General features: G+C 36.0%; 2 protein-coding genes and 1 non-coding gene across 3 annotated transcripts; 1 reads left to right on the plus strand and 2 right to left on the minus strand.

Annotated features, from left to right (window-relative positions):
* Positions 1 to 299: 299 nt before the first annotated feature.
* On the minus strand, positions 300 to 4,197 carry LOC115695035 (uncharacterized). Its single transcript, XM_030622133.2, has 5 exons — positions 4,117 to 4,197; positions 2,905 to 4,049; positions 2,274 to 2,541; positions 1,427 to 2,081; positions 300 to 1,294 (listed from the first exon to the last, which is right to left on the minus strand). The coding sequence occupies exons 1-5, from the start codon at positions 4,195 to 4,197 to the stop codon at positions 300 to 302; spliced, it is 3,144 nt and encodes a 1,047-aa protein (XP_030477993.2).
* A 79-nt stretch (positions 4,198 to 4,276) lies between these two features.
* LOC115695036 (uncharacterized) lies at positions 4,277 to 5,362 on the minus strand. Its single transcript, XM_030622134.1, has one exon. The coding sequence runs from the start codon at positions 5,360 to 5,362 to the stop codon at positions 4,277 to 4,279; it is 1,086 nt and encodes a 361-aa protein (XP_030477994.1).
* LOC115696159 (small nucleolar RNA R71) lies at positions 4,896 to 5,002 on the plus strand. Its single transcript, XR_004007750.1, has one exon. It is a non-coding gene; the product is annotated as a small nucleolar RNA R71 (small nucleolar RNA).
* Positions 5,363 to 24,082: the final 18,720 nt, after the last annotated feature.

Genomic DNA, 24,082 nt, shown 5'->3' on the forward strand with positions numbered 1-24,082 from the left:
TCCTCCCCTTCTCATACCATACGACATGTCGCTTACCTACAGGGTTAGAGACTAAATAATTGTTCCTAAACACTAGAAATTAACTAAATTGACTAGTTTTCACGATTTCCACGGTTTTTACATAACTTTATATATTTTTTTTATATTTTTTTTTCTAAACTAAAAATTTAAAATTTAAAATTGAAATCTAAATTTAAAATTAAATTTAAAAACTAAAGTTTACTAAGAACTAAAATAAAACTATTGTAATTATTTCTAAAAATTAGCAGTAAAGAGTTTAAAATGCTGGAGTGCCCCCCTCACAGAGGCACCAACTGAATAACTTTCTTGGCTTCATCGATGCGGCCTCCCAAATAGGGCTTCAATCGTTGACCATTGACCTTGAAAGTCTCTGGTTTCTCTCCTTTAACTTCTACTGCGCCATATGGGAATACTTGAACTACTGCGAACGGTCCAGACCACCTTGATTTCAATTTTCCAGGAAAAAGCTTCAACCTGGAATTGTATACTAGAACCTGTTGGTCAAGATGGAACTCTTTTCTGATTAAGTTTCTATCATGCCATCTTTTTGTTTTCTCTTTATAGATCTTGGCATTTTTATAAGCCTCGTTACGAAACTCATCCATTTCATTAAGTTGTAACAGCCTCTTCTCTCCTGCTGCTGCCAAGTCCATATTCAATGTTTTCATGGCCCAGAACGCCTTGTGCTCTAATTCGACTGGAAGATGACAAGCCTTACCATAGACCAACCGATAGGGAGACATTCCTATTGGTGTTTTGAACGCTGTTCTATAAGCCCATAGTGCCTCATCCAGCTTCTTAGCCCAATCTTTTCTTGACCGTTGAACCGTCTTCTCCAGAATTAATTTAATCTCCATATTGGAAACTTCTGCTTGCCCTTTACTCTGAGGATGATAAGGGAGTGCAGTTCTATGGCGAACTCCATATCTTGCAAGTAGAGTTTCAAACTGTTTGTTGCAAAAGTGGCTTCCTTCATCACTAATAATCGCTCTAGGAGTTCCAAATCGGGTGAAAATATTTTTCTGAAGAAAGTTGAGCACTGTTTTACCGTCATTCAAATGTGTTGCTGCTGCTTCTACCCATTTGGAGACATAATCCAAAGCTAGCAATATGTAGGCATTGTTGTAAGGTGACGAGAAAGGTCCCATGAAATCAATGCCCCTCACATCAAAAAGTTCCACTTCCAATATTCCAGTCAAAGGAATTTCATTCCTTCTTGAGATATTCCCAGTTCTTTGACAACGATCACATGATTGGACAAATTGGTGAGCATCTTTAAATAATGTAGGTCAAAAGAATCCACTTTGTAAAACCTTTGCAGCAGTTCGATTCCCACTAAAGTGTCCCCCACATGGTAAGCTATGGCAATGAGTTAATATGGAAAACATTTCCTCTTATGGCACACATCTTTTGATAATTTGATCAGCGCAATGCTTATAGAGGGTAGGCTCTTCCCAGTAGTAGTGTTTGACTTCGGAGTAGAATTTCTTCAATTGTTGCCTTGTCAAGTCTGGTGATATAATGTCCGCAGCCAAGTAGTTCACATAATCAGCAAACCAAGGTACAGTAGAATTCAAGAGAAATAGTTTCTCATCAGGAAAGTCCTCATTAATTTGAACCTCCTTTGTATTCTGACTCTCTTCAAGTTCCAACCTTGATAGATGATCTGCCACTAAATTCTCCGTACCCTTCTTATCTTTTATTTCTAGATCAAATTCTTGTAGAAGAAGGACCCATCGAATTAGTCTTGGTTTGGCATCCTTTTTAGTCATCAAGTACTTGATTGCTGAATGATCTTTATACACTATCACTTTATTGCCAATCAAGTAAGGTCGGAAATTGTCACACGCAAGCACTATAGCCAGCATCTCTTTTTCTGTGGTAGCATAATTTAGTTGAGCATCATTCAAGGTCCTACTTGCATAATAAATAGTTCTGAATACCTTGTCAACTCGTTGTCCCAACACTGCTCCAATAGCATAATCACTGGCATCACACATGATTTCAAAAGGTAATTCCCAATCTTGTGTAGTCACAATCGGTGCTGAGATTAACTTATCCTTGAGAATTTGAAATGCTTCAAGACAATCCTTCCCAAATTCAAAAGGTACTCCACTAGCGAGAAGATTGGATAAAGGTTTGGAAATTTTGGAGAAATCTTTGATAAATCTTCTGTAGAACCCGGCATGACCCAAAAAGCTTCGAACTCCCTTAACTGAAACTGGAGGGGGCAAGTTCTCAATTGTAGATACCTTGGCTCTATCAACCTCAATACCTTCTCTTGAAATCCTATGTCCCAACACTATTCCTTCTTTAACTATGAAGTGGAATTTTTCCCAGTTCAGCACCAAATTAGAATCTTCACACCTTGTTAATACCAATTCCAAGTTGCTTAGGCATTGATCAAACGATGAACCAAATACCAAAAAATCATCCATAAAAACCTCGATGCACTTCTCTATTAGATCTGAAAATATGGCCATCATACACCTCTGGAATGTTGCTGGAGCGTTACACAGCCTGAATGGCATTCGTCAAAAAGAAAAAGTACCATATGGACATGCGAATGTCGTCTTCTCTTGATCTTCCGGTGCTATAGCTATTTGGTGATACCCTGAGTACCCATCAAGGAAATAGTAGTACTCTTGGCCTGCCAACTTGTCTAGCATTTGGTCAATGAATGGGAGTAGAAAGTGATCTTTTCTCGTGGCTTTGTTGAGTTTTCGGTAGTCTATACAAATTCTCCATCCTTTGACAGTTCTGGTTGGGATAAGCTCATTCTTCTAATTTTTCACCACCGTCATCCCTCCTTTCTTTGGAACTACCTAGACTGGACTGACCCATTTACTATCTAAAATAGGATACGCTACCCCAGCATCTAACCACTTTAAGACTTCTTTTCTAACAACCTCCTTCATAGGTGGAGTCAATCTTCGTTGCGCATCGATGGTGGGCTTCACTCCTTCCTCCATTAGGATTCTATGCATTACAGTTGAGGGGCTGATTCTTTTAATGTCTGCCAAAGTCCACCCAATGGCTTTCTTATGCTTCCTTAGAACTCTTAATAGCTTACCTGTCTCTGCCACAATGACAGGAAGTGTCTTATTCTCTTCCAAATATTCGTACCTCAGATGATCTAGTAGGACTTTTAACTCTAATTGAGGAGGATTTTCAGTAGATGGGGCTGACTTTGCTGGGATGACTCCTAACTCTTCATAGTATATTCTATTCAACAGTCCATAAGAGTTGAACCACGTAGCATACTCATTCGCTTCTTTACCGTCTTGTTCCACCACCTCCTCTTGTACCAAAGTCAGATTAAGAGGGTCTTCAATGTGCTTCTTTGACTCCACCAACTTGTCCACCATATCAATTGAGAAACAATTGTCACTAGCCGTAGGGTAAGTCATTGCCTTGAGTACATTAAATACAACTTCATCTCCTTGTACCCTCAGCTTTAACTCTCCCTTCTGGACATCAATTAGTGCTTTTCCTGTTGCCAAGAAGGGTCTCCCCAAGATGATAGGAACATTGTTGTCTTCTTCCATGTCAAGAACTATAAAATCAGCAGGAAATATAAATTTGTCCACCTTGACAAGAACATCTTCGATTACTCCTCTTAGATGGGCTAAAGAACGATCAACTAGTTGTAGTGTAACAGTTGTAGGTTTTGCTTCTCCCAGTTGAAGTCTCTTAAATACGGACAAGGGCATGAGGTTGATACTAGCCCCCAAATCACATAATGCATGGATATTTTCAATCTTTCCAATAGTGCAAGGTATGGTAAAACTCCCAAGATCTTTCAGTTTAGGAGGGAGTTTCTTTTGAAGAATCGCACTACACTCCTCTGTTAGGGCTACCATCTCAAAGTCTTCCATCTTTCTTTTCTTTGACAAAATCTCCTTCATGAATTTGATGTAGCTTGGCATTTGTTCAAGAGCTTCTGCGAAAGGAATGTTGATATGCAGCTTTCTGAATACTTCAAGAAACTTGCTAAACTGCTTATCTGTATTATTCTTGCGCAACCTCTGGGGATAGGGAATCTTTATATGATGGTCAATACTAATAGGGGAGAAGTTTCTTTTTGCTGAAGACCATCAGTAGTCTTCTGCTTTTCTGGTGTAGGTGTTGGTTGTTCATCTTCTTCATTCTCTGGCTTGGCTTGGCTCGGGCCATCATAACTCTTTCCACTTCTCAAAGTAATTGCCTTACAGTTCTCCTTAGGATTCACTTCGGTTGTACTAGGTAGGTTTTCCTAAGGACGAGTTGCTAGCTGAGTTGCTAGTTGCCCCATCTGAGTTTGCAAGTCTTTAATGGAAGATCTCGTCTCTGTCATGAATTGCAATAATAAATCTGTTTGAAGACCAGAATTTCCACTAGAGCTTTGTTTCTGAATCTGTTGTTGGTTATGTGACTGGTTCTTATTTCTCTGTTGATAGAACCCTCTATTCCTTCGATTACCTCCTTGATTAAACCCATAGTTGCTGTTGTTTTGAGAGTAATTTCCAATGGCTTCTGCTTCATCCATTGGCAAATCATTCAAATCTTCTTGACATTCTGAGTAAGGATGAGGACCTCCACATAGCTCACAGACCACTTGAGCTTGTTTTACTTGAATAGACATCAATTTTGTTAGGGCGTCTACCTGAGTTGTCAACTTGGTAATAGCATCCACTTCATAGATACCTGCAACTTTTTTAGATGGACCTCTTTCTGTTGACCATTGTTGGTTAGTCATGGCCATCTCTTCAAGTAATTCAAAGGCCTCATTAGCACTTTTCCTTATGAAAGCTCCACCAGCAGCAGTATCTATGAGTGTTCGGGTTTCATTCATCAATCCATTGTAAAAGTTGTGCACTTTCAGCCACTTCTCAATCCCATGATTAGGGCATTTTCTCAGTAAGTCCTTGAATCTCTCCCATGCTTCATAAAGAGATTCACTGTCCTGCTGGGTGAAGTTGTTGATATCAGCTCTCAGCTTGGCAATCTTTGTAGAAGGGAAGAACTTGGATAGGAATTTCAGGGCCAATTCCTCCCAAGTGTTGATAGAATGAGTTGGTAAAGAAATAAACCAACTTTTGGCTCGTTCCCTTAGTGAGAACGCGAACAGCCTTAGTCTGATGGCATCATCGCTAACTCCATTCATCTTGAATGTCTGGCACAGTTCTTCGAAGTTGGCGAGGTGCATGTTCGAGTTTTCTGACGGCAGTCCCCCAAACTGAACTGAAGATTGGACCATCTGCAGTATGGCTGGCTTGATTTCAAAAGTGTTGGCGTCAACAGTGGGTGGCCTTATACAGGATCGAGCCCCTGTCAAGTTAGGAAGCAAGTAATCCCTCATGCTACGGTCATTTTTGTTGTGTCCATTAGCCTGGTCTTCCACGCCTCCTGCGTTGTTCCCATTGTTTCAATAATTGGCGTTGTCAGCCATGACTACTCCTTGTTCAATCTCTAGTGCTGCTCTTTCCAATTTCCTCCTTCTTCTGTTTCTTCTGCAAGTCTTTTCTATCTCAGGGTCAACAGGTAATCTGGCAATTGGACCTTGACTTCTCATAAACTATTGAACTTTAAAACAAAATACGATCTTGAGACAAACAGCGTTAGTACTAAAATTGAAAAGAAAACCAAATTAGAACAAAATTTAATTTTTAATAATATTAACTATCACTCCCCGGCAACGGCGCCAAAAACTTGTTGCGAATAATTTGCACACACAAGTGTACGTACCGTTTCAAGTAGTAGACTCACCAAGAGTGAGGTCGATCCCACAGGGAGTGTAGTTAAGTACGTTAAAATTAAACTTTTACTTCTATTTGGTTAAATAAATAAAGAAAGAATTAAGAATAATAAACTAGTAAGAAACAATTATTCAAGAAAATTGAAAGTTAATAAAAACTAGGGCTTCGATTTCAATTGTTTCTATTGAATATGGCCTAATATGATTATTTTCCTAATGTTAATTTCTATGCAATAGCAGGTTTACTAAGGTAATTTATAGTCTTCTTAGATATATGAATCTCAATTACATGCAAACTTTCTACTCTCGTGATAAATTTAACATGCAACAGGCATTAAGCATAAAAACCCTATAAGCTATCTAAACCATATAGGTACCCTCGTCCTATATCGAAATTCAGTTCTATTCTACTATAGCATATTTGACACTCATTTCTCAAATCTCGCATCAAAATCATAGACAGTTAATTGGTGGCGAGACAATTAAAAGTAATTAAGCACAAATAAAATAAAATACATAGAAATTAGGGGGGAAATTAATCATATTAAAACCATAAACAATGTTAAACAATATCCATCTAACCCTAATTAAAGTGTTTAGCTACACATGTTCATTAAAGCACAATTACACATATTAACTTAAAGAAAAGAGATGAAAATAGAGAAGAGAAGAAAAGAAGAATGTTGAAAACCCTGAGCAGTATGTCTCCAATATTGTAGTTGATCTCTCCACTCTTTATCTGAATTCTCTCTTTTTTTCTCTATGAAATTGCTTGATGAAATCAACTCTCTTCTGCTCTTTATATAGGCATTCAGGTCCTAAAAAGATGGGAAAACCACACAAGTTTAAATTCCATTCAGATTTGAATTTTGGGAAATCTCACGCCAGATATTTTTCTTCTGCTGAGAAAGAGGCGGGCCGCGGCATGCTAAACCCATGCCGCGGCCCGTGTGGCCAAAATGAGGTTTCCTTAGATTTCTTCCATGTAGGGGGCTGTGGCATGCTAATACCATGTCGCGACCCGTGTGATCCTCTGCTCCAAATTCCGCATGTTTTTATCTTTTTCGAATCTGAATTTGATATTTTCCACCGGGATAGTTTTATGCGATATTTTATCCTTTTTTTCTATTGATATTTCCCAACTCTTCATCTATTTTAAATCTGCAAAATTAAAAGATAAAAATGTAAAAATGCTCCAAACATGATTTAAACTAAATAGAAAAATGTGCTAAAATTAACCTAATTTTAATACTAAAAATAACCTAACAACTCCAAGAAAGTATAGGAACATTACGCAAAGGAAGCCAAAGAGAAACCATTGACAAATCTAAACAATTTAAGTGAAACACCGAAAAAACTTTTTAAGAAGGAATGTGATGATATCACTTTCATGGAAAGTGATGTAAGATGGGTATACCATCCTCATGCTGATGCGTTGGTATTGGTCGCTAATATAGGTGGCGAAAATCCATTGTGTACTTGTTGACAATGGTAGCTCAGTTAACCTCTAGAATTTTTAAGCCTTCAAACAAATGGGTTACATGAAAAATACTAAGCCCAATAACTTTGAGTATCTAAAGTTTTACTAGAGATACGATTGAACTGAATGGTATGATTAAAATACTAATAACATTAGGGACAACACTTGTTATCGCAAAGTCTATGGCAGACTTTGCAGTAAACGATCATCATTTTGCATATAATACGGTGATATGTCATCCCATTCTGAAGGAAATGAAGATAGTAACCTCAATTTATCATCTTACTATAAAATTTCCTATACCAATAGGTATAGGATCAGTAAGCGGTGTTTAGGCAAACTCGAGGGAGTGCTACAATACTGCGTTGAAAATCACAAAGAAGAAGAAATCAGTGAATGTAATATATATGCTCAAAGCACCTCCGCCTTGACACAAATCATTTAGAATTGAAGAAGTACCACATGTGGAAAAGCCCAATCTGGAACCTAGAGTCCTCAACTATGCAAACACCGCACAAGCTATGGAAGAAACATTTGAGGTACCAATCGATTCATTTGACAATTCTAAAGTATTAAAAATTGGTTCTAAATTAACTCTACAAGAACGAGGAAGGTTAGTAACTTTACTCAAACAAAACCTGGATGTCTTTGCGTGGAAACATTCAAACATGGTTGGAATTCTGCTTGAGGTCATGTGTCACTGCTTAAACATAGATCCTGACGTGCGATGAGTATGATAGAAGCATCGTAAAATGGGCTCCGCGAGGTACTAAGCGCTTAAAGTAGACTGCCTACTAGCATGCAACTTCATAAAGGAGTCATTTTACTTAAACTGGTTAGCTAATCCTATCTTAGTACCAAATCCAAATGGCTCTTGCCGCATATATGTTGACTTTACAAATTTAGATAAAGCCTTTCCTAAGGATAATTTCCCTTTACCTAGCATTGATCTCCTTAGCTTTATGGATGCGTACTTGAGATACAATCAAATCCCGATGTACGAGCCAAACCAAGAGCATACCTCCTTTATCACAGATCATGGTTTGTATTGTTATAAAGTGATCATTTGTGCTTATAAATGCAGGTGCAATATACCAATGACTAGTTAACATGATGTTCATAGATTTGTTAGGAAAAATGATGGAAGTGTATGTTGACAATATGCTCGTAAAATCTTAACTTGTGACAGACCATGTTGCCCATCTGAATTCAATGTTCAAAATTCTACGCCAATATAAGATGCAGATCAATCTGTTAAAGTGCATCTTTGGTGTAGGATCAGGAAAGTTTCTTGGCTTCATGGTCAACCAGCAAGGAATTGAAGCCAACCCCGCAAAAATCAAAGCCTTATTTGAGATGCGATCTCCTACTAAACCCAAAGAAGTACAGAGTTTCATATGTAAGGTTGCTACCTTAAATCGCATTGTTTCATTCTCCTTTGATAAATGTAAAGAATTCTTTCAAATCCTAAAGGTTAATAAAAAAATTTAATGGACTAAAAAATGCAAAAAGGCTTTTCAGGCTCTAAAAAAGCACCTACGGCAGCCCTCAATACACTCCAAGTCATTGCCTGGAGAAGTACTCTCAATCTACTTTGTGGTGTCTGAGTATATGATTAGCTCAGTGCTCATCCGCGAAGACCAAGGTAGACAACACCCTATCTATTAAGTGAAAAAAATGCTTACTAGATGCTAAGCACGCTATCTATAGATGGAACACTTGGCATTTGCTTTACTTGTGGCTTTGCAAAAGCTGTGACCTTATTTCCAAGCCCACATGATTGAGATATTAACTAATTATCCTCTTCAATAAGTATTGGCCAAGCCCAATACCTCTGAACGACTACTTAAGTTGTTAATTAAACTAAGTCAATGTTGGGAATATTTTACCAGGATCTAGATTTACTAACAAGTATGTTGAATTAACATCCTAAATATGAATTCTCTAAAACAATGAAATAAACACATGAAGGTTCAAGAAAACCTTACATTGGTTGTAGCGGAATATAATGACTCCTTCCGTTCAAGATCTCTAGCCCTTGATTCCTTTTTGTAGCAGAGAATTATCAAGATCTGAACCTGGATCTCTTTCTCTCCTTCGAGTTTTGTTACCACCGTCTTACTCACTATGATTGAGTACTTGACTTGCTATGTGTGGGCATGGCACTCTTTCACTCAAGGTTCGAATGGTGAAGAACAATGAAGGAAGTGAAATCTCTAAGGAAGGAACTCTCTCATCTAGGTTTGGTTGAATAGTCAAGTTGACATTCATTTGACAAAGTGCCAAGTGGATGAGATGAGAGCATCATGTTCCTTTTATAGTGTTTCAACTAGGGCTTAGGGTTGAATTATATGGATTAAAAAGAATAAAATATTGGGCAAAATTCCACACTTGGTCGTACACTTTAGTGAGCCAATTACTAGTTACAATTTTGCCACTTTATTTCAACCACTTATTCTTCTTTTCAATAATACCATATTTTCCAATTCAACCTTATAAATACCAAAACTATTTATTTAATAATTACAATTAATTACTAAATAAAATTTCCATTTATGTAATTTATTAATTAGACCATAAAAAGTCTCTTAATTACCAAATTGACCCCAAAACCTCTTTTCTTCACAATTAAGCCCTTGCTTAGTGAAAATTCATAAATAAGACATAGTCTAATTTTAGATTTATAATTGATTAATTAAAATCAATTAACTGAGTCTGCAAGCAATATTATCTCAACTAGTGAGGGGACCATGGGCCTATATAACCGAGCTTTCAATAAGTAAATCTACAATTCACCAATTAAATTCTCAACTTATTGATTCCGTCTTGCTCCACTATAGATTTGAAATTTAATACACTCTCAGTTATATAGAACGCTTTATATGTACCACGATATAGATACGTTATGATTATCCATTGTTATAATCCTAATAGTCAAGAATCCTCTATTGATGATCTACACTGAATAGGGATAAATTTACCGTTCTACCCTTCAATGTATTTTATCCTTAAAACACTTAGCTACTTATAAATGATACTTCACTAAACTAATGTAATTACTGAAATGAGGCCTCAATAATTTATCTCCATTCAGCCAAGCTCGAAGGAGATCATCCTTTCACTTCTAAATACCTATAGAAGCTATAGATTCCATATCTATGATTAGCGCTCCCACTCAATTGTACTATCATGTTCCCAAAATGTTTGTATCACCCAGACCAAAAAGTAGGCTTAATTAACAAATCAAAGAATACAAATAACACTCTTGAGATCGAACCTAACCATGTCAGGATTAAGATCCATAGACCTAAGATCAACCATGGATATTGACTTAAAAAGATATAACGGTAAGTTTAGGATATCTTATCTAAGATCAATATCGGTCTCTTCTAATGTATACTCCATACATCCGATACTTGTAAACTTTGCCAATGCCCTGGAAGGGACATAACACTTATCAAAGGTGTAAGTATACCTATCGCTGATTATCATGCCAGTCTAAATCCAATGAACTGACAAATCAGGGAATTAAACTTTTGAACATACAATCTTGATTATATTCCACTATGTTGATGACACTATAATCATGAACAAATACATATGTTCTGTAGTTAATAGAATTTATACATTAAACATCATCATGAAATAAATCATGTGAACCATGCAACATAAAATGTGATTTCTGATCTTTATTAATTAGTAAATCTAATTATATTCAAATGAGTTTTATTTAGGGCACAAAACCCAACAGTCAATTTGATATAATGTATAAACCATGATCAACTATTAAAGGCCAAGGCCTTGCTGATTTTATCCTTAAATTTTCTCATGAACAGGTATCTATTATAACTAAAGAGCGAGTTAACCTAGATGTGCTAGAAGGCATAGGTTGGATCTTAAATGTTGATAGAGCATCAAACAGTGAAGGATCAAGCAAAGGCATTATGCTAATCAGTCCAAATAAATATAAATTTCATGTGGCTATATGATTTGGGTTCAACGCCACCAACAACGAAGTCGAGTATGAAGCTTTAATTACGAGATCGAAGCTCACACTTAAAATGAAAGTCAAATACCTTAAAGCCTTCAGGGATTCCTAGATTGTGGTCTATCAGGTCAATGGAGAGTACATAGCTCAAGGAGGACGATTGGAAAAATATCTAGCTTATACTTGTGAGTTGTTATCTAAATTTAAGAAAATTATTGTTTGGAGAATATCGTGAGCTCAGAACTCCTAGGAAGATGCTATGGCATGACTGGCCTCAACTCGAGAAGTCGAATTACTCGATGTAATTCTTATGGACATACTTGACCGACCCACGATTAATCGTGAAGAAACCACTTGGATGACTCTAATAATCAATTATCTAAAAACTGGCAAACTCCTTGACGACAAGATTGAAGCCAAAAGACTATGTTATTGAGCTACTCGATACGTTATCTATGACGGGAAGCTATATCATAGAAGTTTTAATACAACCACTCTTCATATGTATAGATGGTGATAAATGCGATTACATCCTTCAAGAATTCCATAGAGGGATATGCAACAACCACACAGGAGGGAACTCCTTAGCCTTAAATGTCATGCGACAAGGGTATTATTGGCCGAGTCTACGTGCAGATGCGATCAACTTTGACAAAAGATGTGAAAAATGTCAATAAATCGCTACATATGTCAATAAACCACTAAGCAATCTTACTTTTATCACTAGCCCATGGCCATTTGCAATACGGGGCATAGATTTAATTAGTGAGCAACCAAAGGGCAAGGGAGGAGTTAAATATGCAGTGTTCGCTATAGATTATTTTACCAAATAGGTCGAGCCAGAAGCTCTTACAGTAATAATAGTTGTAAAAGTATGCGAGTTTGTGTATCGAGCCAATATATGCAGGTTTGCATTCCTTACAAGCTAATTTCAGATAACATCAAGCAATTCAACTGCAAAGAAATATGGAAGCTATGCGACGACTTATGGATACAAAAAGCATTTTCAACAGTCGCATATCCCCAAAGTAATGGACAAATTGAAATAGTTAATCAGATCATCAAACACACCATCAAAATGAAACTTGAAGAGCGAAAGGACGTCTGGCCAGAGGAGTAGCCACAAGTATCATGGTCATACAATACCACTACTCGATCAATTGAATAGTGAAACTCCCTTCTCGCTCTCCTATAGATGTGAAGCCATGGTTCCCATAGAAGTACGGGCAGACTCCCTTTGTCGTGATGCTTTTAACATTGAAGATAATGAATTGGGACAACTTCTCTAATTAGATTTATTGGAAGAAAGGCGCGATCAAGCTCAGGTAAAGAATAAGGTCTATCAACAAAGAACATCACGCTATATCAACTTTAAATTCAAGGAAAGAAGTCTGTGAGTAGGAGATTTGGTATTACATAAAGTCATGCATAATACCTGCAACTCAGCACATGGGGTTTTTGGCGAAAACTTGGAGGGTCCATACCTTATCACTGAAAATATAGGTAATGCAACATACTGACTTTTTGATCTTAACGACTCAATCTTTGACCGAGCATGGAATGGTAAACTCTTGAAGTTTTATTATGAATAATACTTTCATGTATATACTTAGCCAATTTTAATTGTTCAAAATTACCTAAGTATAAGGAGGATATGTACCATTATTACAATTAACAAATTACACTACTGATTATGAATAATATTGCACAATTTTCAAATTTTTTATCCTTGCAGTTATGTTTTTTATTTTTTTTATTACTTGTTCAGTAATTCTAACATTATGAACACCAAGAACTTCGTAAAGCACAAATCGCATGAATAAATGTTACACCAAGCTGTAAGAATAAGTCGCAATAATATCTTCGCACCAAGTTGTAGCTATGATCATGATAAATACTATAGCTATGAATATGCCAAGATGTATTTGTAACTGTAGGAAACAAACAAAACCACATTTAAAAACACTTAGAAATTTTAACGGAAAATTATCCCCAAAGGATACATTGTTCCAAACATTGCCAGAAATAATATGCAAAAGGTGCGATGCACAATTTTCTTAAAAGTTGATTACAAAACATGAGTACCCATGTACTGCTATTAAAAATTCAAACAAGAAAATATTATTTCTAAGTGGCAGTGGCATTAATGTTCTCTGCGACCTTTTCAGCAGCAACTACAACGTTAGCTCCAGCAACATTCCTGACTTCAATCCAAGTGATGGCCTCCTTAGGGAAAAGGTTAATGCTTAGACCTTGATTCTCAGTAGGAGACACAGTGTGAAATGCATTTGCCATTTCGACTGCCTCTAGACCAAAAATAGCAATGTCAAAATCAAGCAATTTTGTTAGGGTAGATGTAGTCATTGACAGCCTAGTCATAAGCTTTCTTCTTTTCTTCTTTTTCATTATTGAAGTCGCGGGTAAGAGTGACGACTTGATCCTCCAATTTCATGACTATCTCCTATGCTTGATTTTTAGCTTTGTCGAGATCCTCGATCTTCTTGTTCTTATCTACTGCCTCAAGGTTTACTTTCCTGATCCCCTCTTGAAACACCATTCTTTTTCTTCAAAAGCTCATTATCTTTGAGAACCTATTGATTCACAGTAATGGCTCGGGAGAAAATAGTCACCCCAAGGATCATGGACTCGACACAGTGAGTCTAAAGATCATTGACAGGCATTCCCTCAATATGGGTAACAAGGTCATCACTTACATATTTCTCCTACAGAGCCATGAAGTCATGAGCCTGAGCTTCTAGTTTCATCATGGGTTTCTTCCCCTTCTCTTGGACATTTTTTTGATGCTTTTTGGACAAGTCAATGACTAGGGGTCAACAACATCACTTTTCCTCTTTTAAGCAGGATTCACAGAAGATGGAGTCGGAACATCTTTCTTAGTCTTTGATTTGCAATTGAGGATCAGAGCATTCTTCAAGAACTTCATGTCTGCATAATGGATATTTTCTAAGTACAAGTAAATCGTGTAAACTCACATAAAATTATTAGTACAAGCAAAGTTGTGTTACCTAAGATTTGCCTCGGGGTCTGCTTCGGAAGACACTTGTCAATCTTCACTTTTTGCTTCTCAGAAGGATCTTTGTATACCGATTCTTGCTGAAGTCTAACGTTAGGGAAAATTAATTAATGTTCTCACAACTTAGGAGATGTGCAAAGAAGATGCCAATCTCGATCCCTAACTAGAAGATTAGTTAAAGCTTCAGCAATTCCCGCGTGATCTGGAGCTAACTCAAATAGAGCTGGTCTACCTACGAGTACAAACAAATGAGCATTTGTGAAACAGACAAGAAAAAGACTAAGTATGGAAATTAGCAACATACGAAGATGATGATTAAAGTCTATCCTAATTCCTGATAGTGAGAACGCATAAAACCACTTTGATTTTTAATCTCCCATACTGGATACTATACCTTCTACTCCATTGAGTTCAGAATTAGACCATTTGCTAAAACAATAGAAATTTTTGTCGTGACCAACATTTTAATGTCATAAAAGTAGCAGAGTCCTCAATCGTGGGTTCCCCTTGCGTGTATTCCATATACATCGCATAGGATCCAAGAACTATCCTATAACTGTTGGGAGTAAGTTGAAATAGAGATACATCATAATATGTCAAAATATCTTTGATAAAGGGATGGAAAAGAACAACAACACCACAACGAACAATGGATATTGAAATAATGACCACTTAAGATCTTATGATTGTGGGATTAGTATAAGGACGATGAGGATGCTGAATCGATATTGGCTTCGTGTATTCAATGTTTATCAGTTTCAATCTCTAGAACGTTGTCAGGTCAGATTTCATAACCTGTGAAACAAGGTCCTCACAGGAAAAGGGTTCATCAAGAGGCGCATCCTCAACCCAGTCCGCATCATCCTCATCGTCACCCCTTTCTTCCCCACAATCAGGTAAATTGAAATCTTGTGCCATTTCCACGACTTTTGCATTTGGGACAACCCTTGGATGAATAAAGCTCCCCTGAGCCGATATCCTAATATGAATTTCTAAAACGATGAATATAAACACATAAAAGGTATGAGAAACTTTACAGTGGTTGCAGCGGAATTAAATGACTCCTTCCGCTCAGATCTCTAACCCTTGTATCCTTTCTGGAGCAGAGTATCACAAAGATCTAAGCCCGATTCTCCTTCTTGTTGTTAGGATTCTTCACAGTCTTACATACTATGATTGAGGACTAACTTGTTATGTGTGGGCATGCACTCAATCACTAATGGCTGAATTTTGGTTTGTGAAGAAATGCTATGGTATTTCGAATTAGAAGAAGAAGAAGGAAGAGGTCTCATCAACCTAGAGAGAAAACTAGGTTTTTAGCTTTGGAGGAATTAGTTGGATAATGAGACCATAGCCTTCCTTTTCTACTAAATTCCAATAGGGTTAGGGTTGAACTATTTGGAATAAAAATTGATAAAAATAGAGTAAAATAGGCACCTAATGGCCGGCCATATGATGGGCTCTACATTAGTTTGGTTTTTGGCATTTTTCTCAACTATTTTATCTATTTTTCACAAATACCACTTTTTGCAACTTCAACCCTATAAATGCAAAAACTATTTATTTAATAATTAAAATAACTATCAAATAAAATTGTCATTTATAATATTTATTAATTCGACTCCACAAAGTCTCTTAAATAAAAAAAATTAACCCTAAAATATCGTTTCTTCACAATCAAGCCATATCTTAGTGAAAAATTCATAAACTAGACATAGTCTAATTTTAGAATTATAATTGATTAATTAAAATCAATTAACTGAGTCTTACAAGCAGTTTGTCTCAACTAGTATGGGGACCATGGGCCTACATAACCAAGCTTCCAATAAGCAGATCTAGAATTTACCAAGTAAATTCTCTAAATTATTAATTCCTCGTTGAACCACTATAGAACTTGGAACTGCACTCTCAGTTACATAGAACGCTCTATATGTTGCACGATATAGATACGCTATTAATTATCCAATATTATAATCCCAATAATCAATGATTCTCTATAGATGATTTACATTGTATAGGGACAAAATTACCGATACATCCTTTCAATGTATTTATCCTTAAAACACTTACCCACCTATAAATGATATTTTAGTGAACTAATATAATCACTAAAATGAGCGCTCTATCATTTATCTTTATTTAGCCAAGCTCGAAGGAAATCATCGTTTCACTTTAATGTTCGGATAGAAGCTATAGATTCCATATCTATGATTAGCGCTCCCACTCAATTGTACTATCGTGTTCCCAAAATGTACGTATCACCCAGACCAAAAGGTAGGCTTAACTAACAAATAAAAGAACATAAATAACACTCTTGAGATCGAACCTAACCATGTCAGGATTGAGATCATTTGATCTAGGATCAACTAGGTGATATTGAATTGAATAGATATTACGGTAAGATTATCATATCTAGTTCAAATTCAATATCGGTCCCTTTTGATGCATACTCCATACATCCAACCCAAGCTTACTTTAAATAACGCCCTCGAAAGGACATAGCACTTATCCAAGGGGCAAGTAAACTATGTTGTAGATTATCATATCAGTTAAACTCTATGTACTAATAAATCTAAGAATACATTTAATCACACAATCTTGATTACTTTCCACTGTGTTGACAACACAATAAACAAGAATATCAATGTGATAAGGGTTTGGATGAATTTATTTATCAAATAAGTAAATATATGATCACATGAACCAAATAACACATTAAACAAGTAATGAAATTAAATATGTTTCTTTATTGATAACTGAATAGAAAAGATTACATTGAAACAGAGTTTTATTTAGGGCACAAAGCCCAACAAACTCCCACTTGCACTAACATAAAACTATCAGTACATTTCAATTAATCCTAAATTCAACTGTGCTTTTCAAATGTAGTTGCAGTCAATACTTTGGTGAATGGATCAGCTAAGTTGTCTTCAGTGTCCAATTTCTCCACCAGTACGTCCCCTCTTGCCACATATTCTCTGATGATGTGGTATTTCCTCTCTATGTGTTTGTTTCTCTTGTGGCTTCGAGGCTCTTTACTATTGGCTATAGCACCAGTATTGTCACAAAGTAACACCAGTGGTTTTTCCATTCCAAGAACAACACCAAGTCCTGGGAAGAACTTTCTTAGCCAAACAAGTTCTTTAGCTGCCTCAGCGGCAGTTATGTACTCGGCCTCCATGGTAGAGCCTGATATTGCAGTTTCTTAGTGCTTCTCCAAACAACAGCTCCACCCCCAAGAGTAAAAACTATCCCAGATGTAGACTTTCTGTCATCAAGACAAACCTGGAAATCAGAGTCGGTATAGCCTACGGGATTTAAAGCACCACCCTTGTAGACTAACACATAATACCTAGTACTTTTCAAATATTTCTGAATTTGTTTAACTGCAGTCCAATGTTCCTATCCTGGGTTTGTCTGATACCTGCTCACAATTCCTAATAGCATATGTCAAGTCTAGTGCATAACATTGCATACATTAGACTCCCAACTGCTGAAGCATAAGGAACCCTTCTCATGTCGTCTATCTCTTGAGGATCAATGGGACACTGTTCCTTAGATAGATGGATACCAAATCTAGAAGGCATTTGTGCCCCTTTGGCATTGGTCATTGAGAATCTCTCTAAAACCTTATCAATGTAAGTTGTTTGGGAGAGAGCAAGGGATTTGTTCTTCTGGTTTCTAATGATCTGAATACCAAGAACATAAGAAGCTTCACCCAAATCTTTCATTTCGAATTCAGTGTCAAGCCATTCCTTAAAGTTAGTGATTTTCTTGATATTATTACCAATAATCAAAATGTCATCAACATAAAGGACCAGGAATACTACCACTTGATTATCCTTGAGTTGGTAAACACAAGGTTCATCTTTATTTTGTTGAAAGTCGTAGGTCGTGATGATTTCATCAAACCTTTTGTTCAAAGAGCGAGAAGCTTGCTTAAGTCCATAAATGGACCTATTGAGTTTGCAAATTTTCTTTTCTTGCTCTGGAAGAACATAGCCTTCTGGTTGCCCCATATAGATGGTTTCTTTAATAATTTCGTTAAGGAAAGCTATCTTGACATCCATTTGCCAAATTTCATAATCGAAAGCAGCAGCTATGGAGAGAAGAATTCGGATGGATTTGAGCATGGCGACCAGACTAAAAGTTTCCTCATAGTCCACACCTTCTCTTTGGGTATAACCCTTAGCGACCAGTCTAGCTTTAAAAGTTTTGACTTCGCCTCCAGCACCTCTTTTCTTCTTGTAGACCCACTTACATCCAATTGGACGATAATCATCAGGTGCGTCAACATATTCCCGGACTTTGTTTTTTTTTCATGGAATCCATTTCTGAATCCATGTCAACTGACCATTGTTTCTATTCTGGACTTGCTATTGCCTGTTTATAGGTTAATGAATCGTCATCAATACTGTCACCAACGACGATATTGATTTCACCATCCAAGCCATAACGAGATAGTTTTGTAGAAACCCTCCCACTACGACGAGGAGTCGTGGTCTTCTGAACAGGAACATTAGTGGTAGATTTCTCGGTTGTATCAGCTTGCAAAGGTTCAACCGAGGGAGTGGGATTATCCTCTACGTGAGTAGAAAAGGATGGAACATTAGAAGGAGTTATATCTGAAATCATTTCTCTCAATACTACTTTGCTTTGCAGCTTGAAATTCTTAATATAGTCATCTTCAAGGAAAGTGGCATTTGTGGAAACGAACACTTTATCATCCTTGCGACTATAAAATAGTCCACCCCTAGTCTCTTTATAATTTCCAATAAACATGCAAACCTCAGTTCGCTTTTCTAGTTTGCCATCTTTCTTTCTTATGACATGAGCAGGAACCCCAGATTCTATTATGGCGTAAACTAGGTACACGACCATTCCACAATTCTAAAGGTGTCTTAAGGACTGATTTAGATGGAACAACATTTAAAATGTTAGTTTCCATCTGAATAGCATATCCCCAGAAGGATGTAGGTAGAGTTGAGTAGCTAAGCATGGACCTAACCATTTCCCAAAGCGTGCAATTTCTTCTTTCTGCAACTCCATTTTTCTGTGGAGTGCTAGAGGCAGTCAATTGGGATTCAATGCCAAGTTCAATTAAATGATCTTTGAACTGCATATCCATATATTCTCCACCCCTTTTAGTTCGCAAGATCTTTAGGGTTTTACTCAATTGATTTTGTTCCAATGCTAGAAATTCCTAAAACTTTTCAAACGTTTCGGATTTCTTATGCATAAGGTAAATATGACCATATCTAGAGTAATCGTCGATGAAAGTGACAAAGTACTCATAACCACCTCTAGCTTTGACATTCAGTGGTCCACAAAGATCTGAATGTACTATGCCTAGTGGCTCCTTGGCACGCTCTCCCTTTGCAGAGAAAGAACGTTTTGTCATTTTGCCTTCTAGGCAAGATTCACAAACTAGTAATTCACCTAAGGTGACATTTTTCAATGGACCACCTTTGGTTAACTTGTGAAGTCTATCATAGCCTATATGACCAAGACGTAAGTGCCATAGATATGTTTCATCTTCATTATCGATCTATTACTATTTGTGGTTTCTAGGTTTAGCTACTTTAAACAGTTCGTTATTAAGCGCAAATGTTTCTTCTGGTCTTAGAACATAAAGCCCCTGTTCCATTGAGGCAACACAAATTTGAATGTCATTTTGAGAAATGGTAGAACCAGAACTGGAAAAATCTAATTTGTATTGTTGCAACTGTAAGCATGAAACAGAACTCAAGTTTCTACTGAAATTTGGAATGAATAAGACATTGTCTAAATCCAAAATTCTATTCTAAAACTTGATTTTGGCTTTTCCTCTAGCTCTAACCAATACCATTTTTCCACAAAATTACCATCTTTAAGTTTCAACTCTCCTGATTTCAAATAATTCCAGTTTTCAAGCAATTGCAATGAACAACAGACATGGTTTGTAGATCTAGAATCAAGCCAAAATGTTCTTAAGTGTTCTTGGATTGTTCTTATTGCTGGTTCAATCTGTTGTGAAGGATAATCTGAGGAAGTGGAATCACTTTCTCTATTCTTCTCAACTGAGCTTGAAGTAGTAGGATTGTTGGAGGAATTATTCTCAATATCTTCAGCTTTTCTTTCGCCCTTATCTGCATCACTAGAGAAGGATCTCCATGCAAGTGACAATTTCTGCTCATAAGCACGCAATTCAGCATCCAGCTTGTTTATGTCGGATGAGTTCAAATTGTTTAAAATAATTTGGTTAAACTCAGGTGATAAGCTGTTGAGAATAAAATGAACTCTCTGCTCTTCAGATAAAACAATTCCCAGCTTAGCTGCTTTTGGGAATTTCATGTTCATCATGAGCAAGTGTGAAGTGATACTCTGACCAAGAGTCATCTTCACACTTTTGAGTTCATTCCTAAAGGCATATTCTAGATGAGGATTGGGGTGTGGGTTGTACATTTTGACACTACAAATATCAATAAATAGAAATAAATTATTGGTTCAATAAATTCATACACAAGTTTTGAAAATAACAAGTAAAGCAAATATATTTGCAAAAATACCAAAAACTAAACATATATATTATTTTTCAAGGTTTCCAACCTAATGAAATACAGTGTCCCGGTAGGCGAGAGTCAAAGATAACATCAGTTGAATAGAGTAGTCAGCTCATCTAAAATGGACACCATTTTATCAACCTTTTATTCGATCAAAATGAGAATCCAACGTTTTTCCGGTAGGCGAGAGTCAAGGTTATTCTCATTTTATGAGCTTCCACCATTAATTGTTTCATATTCTGTAAGTTTATCTCTAAGTAGTCACCGTAGGGGAGAGTCTAATAGAGACGAAAACTTACAAAATACTTATCATATGAGATCTTACGGTGTTAAATGCTTTCAACGAATAACCATCCATAAGGGGGACGAAGTCTAGCGTCTCGAGGTTATATTGAAAATATTTAACCATTGTAAGACCAACAACGGAGATCGAATATCTCTTTGATTAAAGCTCATTATTTTAAATAATGTATTTTTAATTAATCACTTATTTTAATCCATATATTTTTATAATGAAAATTACTTAATTTAAGTTGATCCAAAATAAATTAAATAATTAATTCTCAACTTTAATTTAATTTTCGAAAATCATTATATAAAAATATAAAATTTCGAAAATAATTAAAATGTAATAAAATAAATATTTGAAAAATATCTAATTTAAGTTGTTCCAGAAATTGAAGATGATGTGTACTATAGTGATCTAGAGAGCAAGGACTATGATAAAATGTTGAGAGATATGACTAAGCCAGGTACACATTACATGATGGGGAAGGATATGGTTACTCCGAGGCATATCATAAATACCAGTTTAAGTTATTTCAGCAAAATGTGGAACAAATTTGTGATTAATAACTTGCTTCCTTCTTCACAACAAGGGGAGATCAATATTGAGAGGTTGTATCTGCTGCACTACATTTGTTCAGGAAAAAGTATCAATGTTGGCAAACTGATTCATTCCAACATTTGTACTATAACTAGGGGGTCTAAATCTACTGCTCACGGTTATGCTTGTTTGATCACTAGCTTATGTTCAAGAGTAAGTGTGCCTATGTTTGAGCAGGAGCATTGGGAAGCATCGGGGGTCCTTGATCATAACATTGTTATGCATTTAAAAGCTAATTACCATGGAATAGCTCGACCCACTGACTTAGGCTTCGAGGAGCAACTGGAGGAGTTTTTTCCGTTACAACAAGATACACATTCCTCGTCCTCTTCACAACCTCCACCATCGCGACCTCATTCTAGGCCATCCTCATCTCAAGTTACTGAGGGCTAGAGCACCCAGTTTGGTGACTTTGAGCAACAATTTGCATCGTATGAACGAAATCAACAAGTGATGATGCAAAACATCGAGGAGTTGCAACATCGTCAGTTCATGATGCACAACTTTTAGGCTAAGTTTTATGCTACGTTTGCCTATCACTCGGGGTATCATGGTTATCCTCAATTTCCTGATGAGCTCCGATGTTCATATCAACCACCTGGGTGTCATGATGACGTTCCACCTACTACTGATGGCAGTAATACAACTATGGACCCGTAGCCCTAGTTGCTCTGGTTTGTTTTCTCTCCTTTAATTTTATTGCACACTGGGGACATTATTTATTTTATGTTTGGCGATGGGAAGGCGATTTTCATGTTTTTATTTTTTGTCATTTTATTTTAATTCATTTTTGGTTTATATGGGTAGATTTAAGGTTTTTTTTAATTTTTGGATGACTATATCAACGTTAACTTATGACTTATGTGAATTCGATATATAATGAACTTATGATGAACTCTTTGATATTATTTAGTATGTGTGAAAAACTTTTGGATTGTGTGCTTAACCTGTTATGCTTGCTTTTAGTATTGTGATATGATTTATGTGTTATTCTACTTGTTCTATATGTTGTGATTTTATGTGTCTATGTAGACTTGGTTTGATTTAGTTTATATTGAGATAACTAGAACTTGTGTGATTAATTTATTGAGGTGAAATCCTAAATCTTTGTTGTGTAGAAATGATTAAGGCAATTTTCTTTAAAAAGTTTGAGCCAAAAAGCTAACCTTAATATATTATCGTTTGTTATCCTATTTTGAGCCTAATTTTTCCAATTTGCATTCTTTATTAAAAACAAAATGCATATTTATCCTTGATTATGAGCCATAAAATAAATTATCCTTACCATATTGTGTACCATAAATATAGGTTATTGTGTACTGAATGAAAAATATGATGTAAGTAGGATGAGACAATTTTTTTCTGAGAATTATGTTGAAAAGGGTGTATGTGCATAGAGAGTTATGATCCAAGTACATTATGTTGAAAAGTTCTCTTGTTGAAAAAAAATAAAATAAAATAACAACAACAGCTTTGAAGAGAGAAAAAATTCATAATATGAAAAAAAAAATAGCAAGAGATATATTTGAGAGGATTACAACTCTAATGATATGAATAAAGAGGTATCAAATGAAAAAAAAAATATTATCGGGAGAAAAGGAAATTTATGATGAAGGTTTTGTATTTTTGATTAGATTTGTAAGTTTATGGTGTAAAACTAGCCTAAATGACATTCTTATCTACCATTTACCTAAGTCAAACGTTACATGCCTATAAAGTCCTTTTGATCTAACATGACTTTAGTTTAAATTAGTGGAGATAAATTTGTTATACAAGCCTATGGTTATCTTGAATGTTTTGTGGTAAGGGTGGTCTTTATGCACATGAATTACATGCATATAGAGTTAGTAGAATTGACATATACACATTTTTATCAAATATAAAATATTGGAAGTTATGTTTAAATGAGTTGAAATTCTAGTCTTTTGTTTGAAGTGCATATTGAATAATGGAAAGAGAGTTTGTATTTTGAGATAAATTACATTTGGTCTAAGTCTCTTGATTTTTCATCCAATAATTGACTTGTTAGTTTTTTTAAGTTTTTAGTTTCATTCTTTTTCATTCCTTAAGGACAAGCAAAAGTTTAAGTTTGGGGATGTGATGAGTGCACATTTGTACACTCATTCAGAGTTAATTATTAGTTAAATTAGCATTTATTTCTTAAACTTTGTATAAATTTGATGTGTTTTCTATAGTGCGCAGTATTATGCATAAAATGATGAAATCGTGATAACTTAGAAGTGAACTTTGCATATTTGAGCGAAGTGCCGAAATCAAGGAGCAATCGAGTTGAGATACAAGCTGAATTACGAAAAATTGGTGCCATGCACTATAGCGCAGGGAATAGGCGCTATAGCGCATGACTGAAAAAAAAAATATCGCGTGTAGGAAAAA

Source organism: Cannabis sativa, chromosome 6 (genome assembly GCF_029168945.1).
Source record: "Cannabis sativa cultivar Pink pepper isolate KNU-18-1 chromosome 6, ASM2916894v1, whole genome shotgun sequence".
Classification (NCBI taxonomy): Eukaryota; Viridiplantae; Streptophyta; class Magnoliopsida; order Rosales; family Cannabaceae; genus Cannabis; species Cannabis sativa.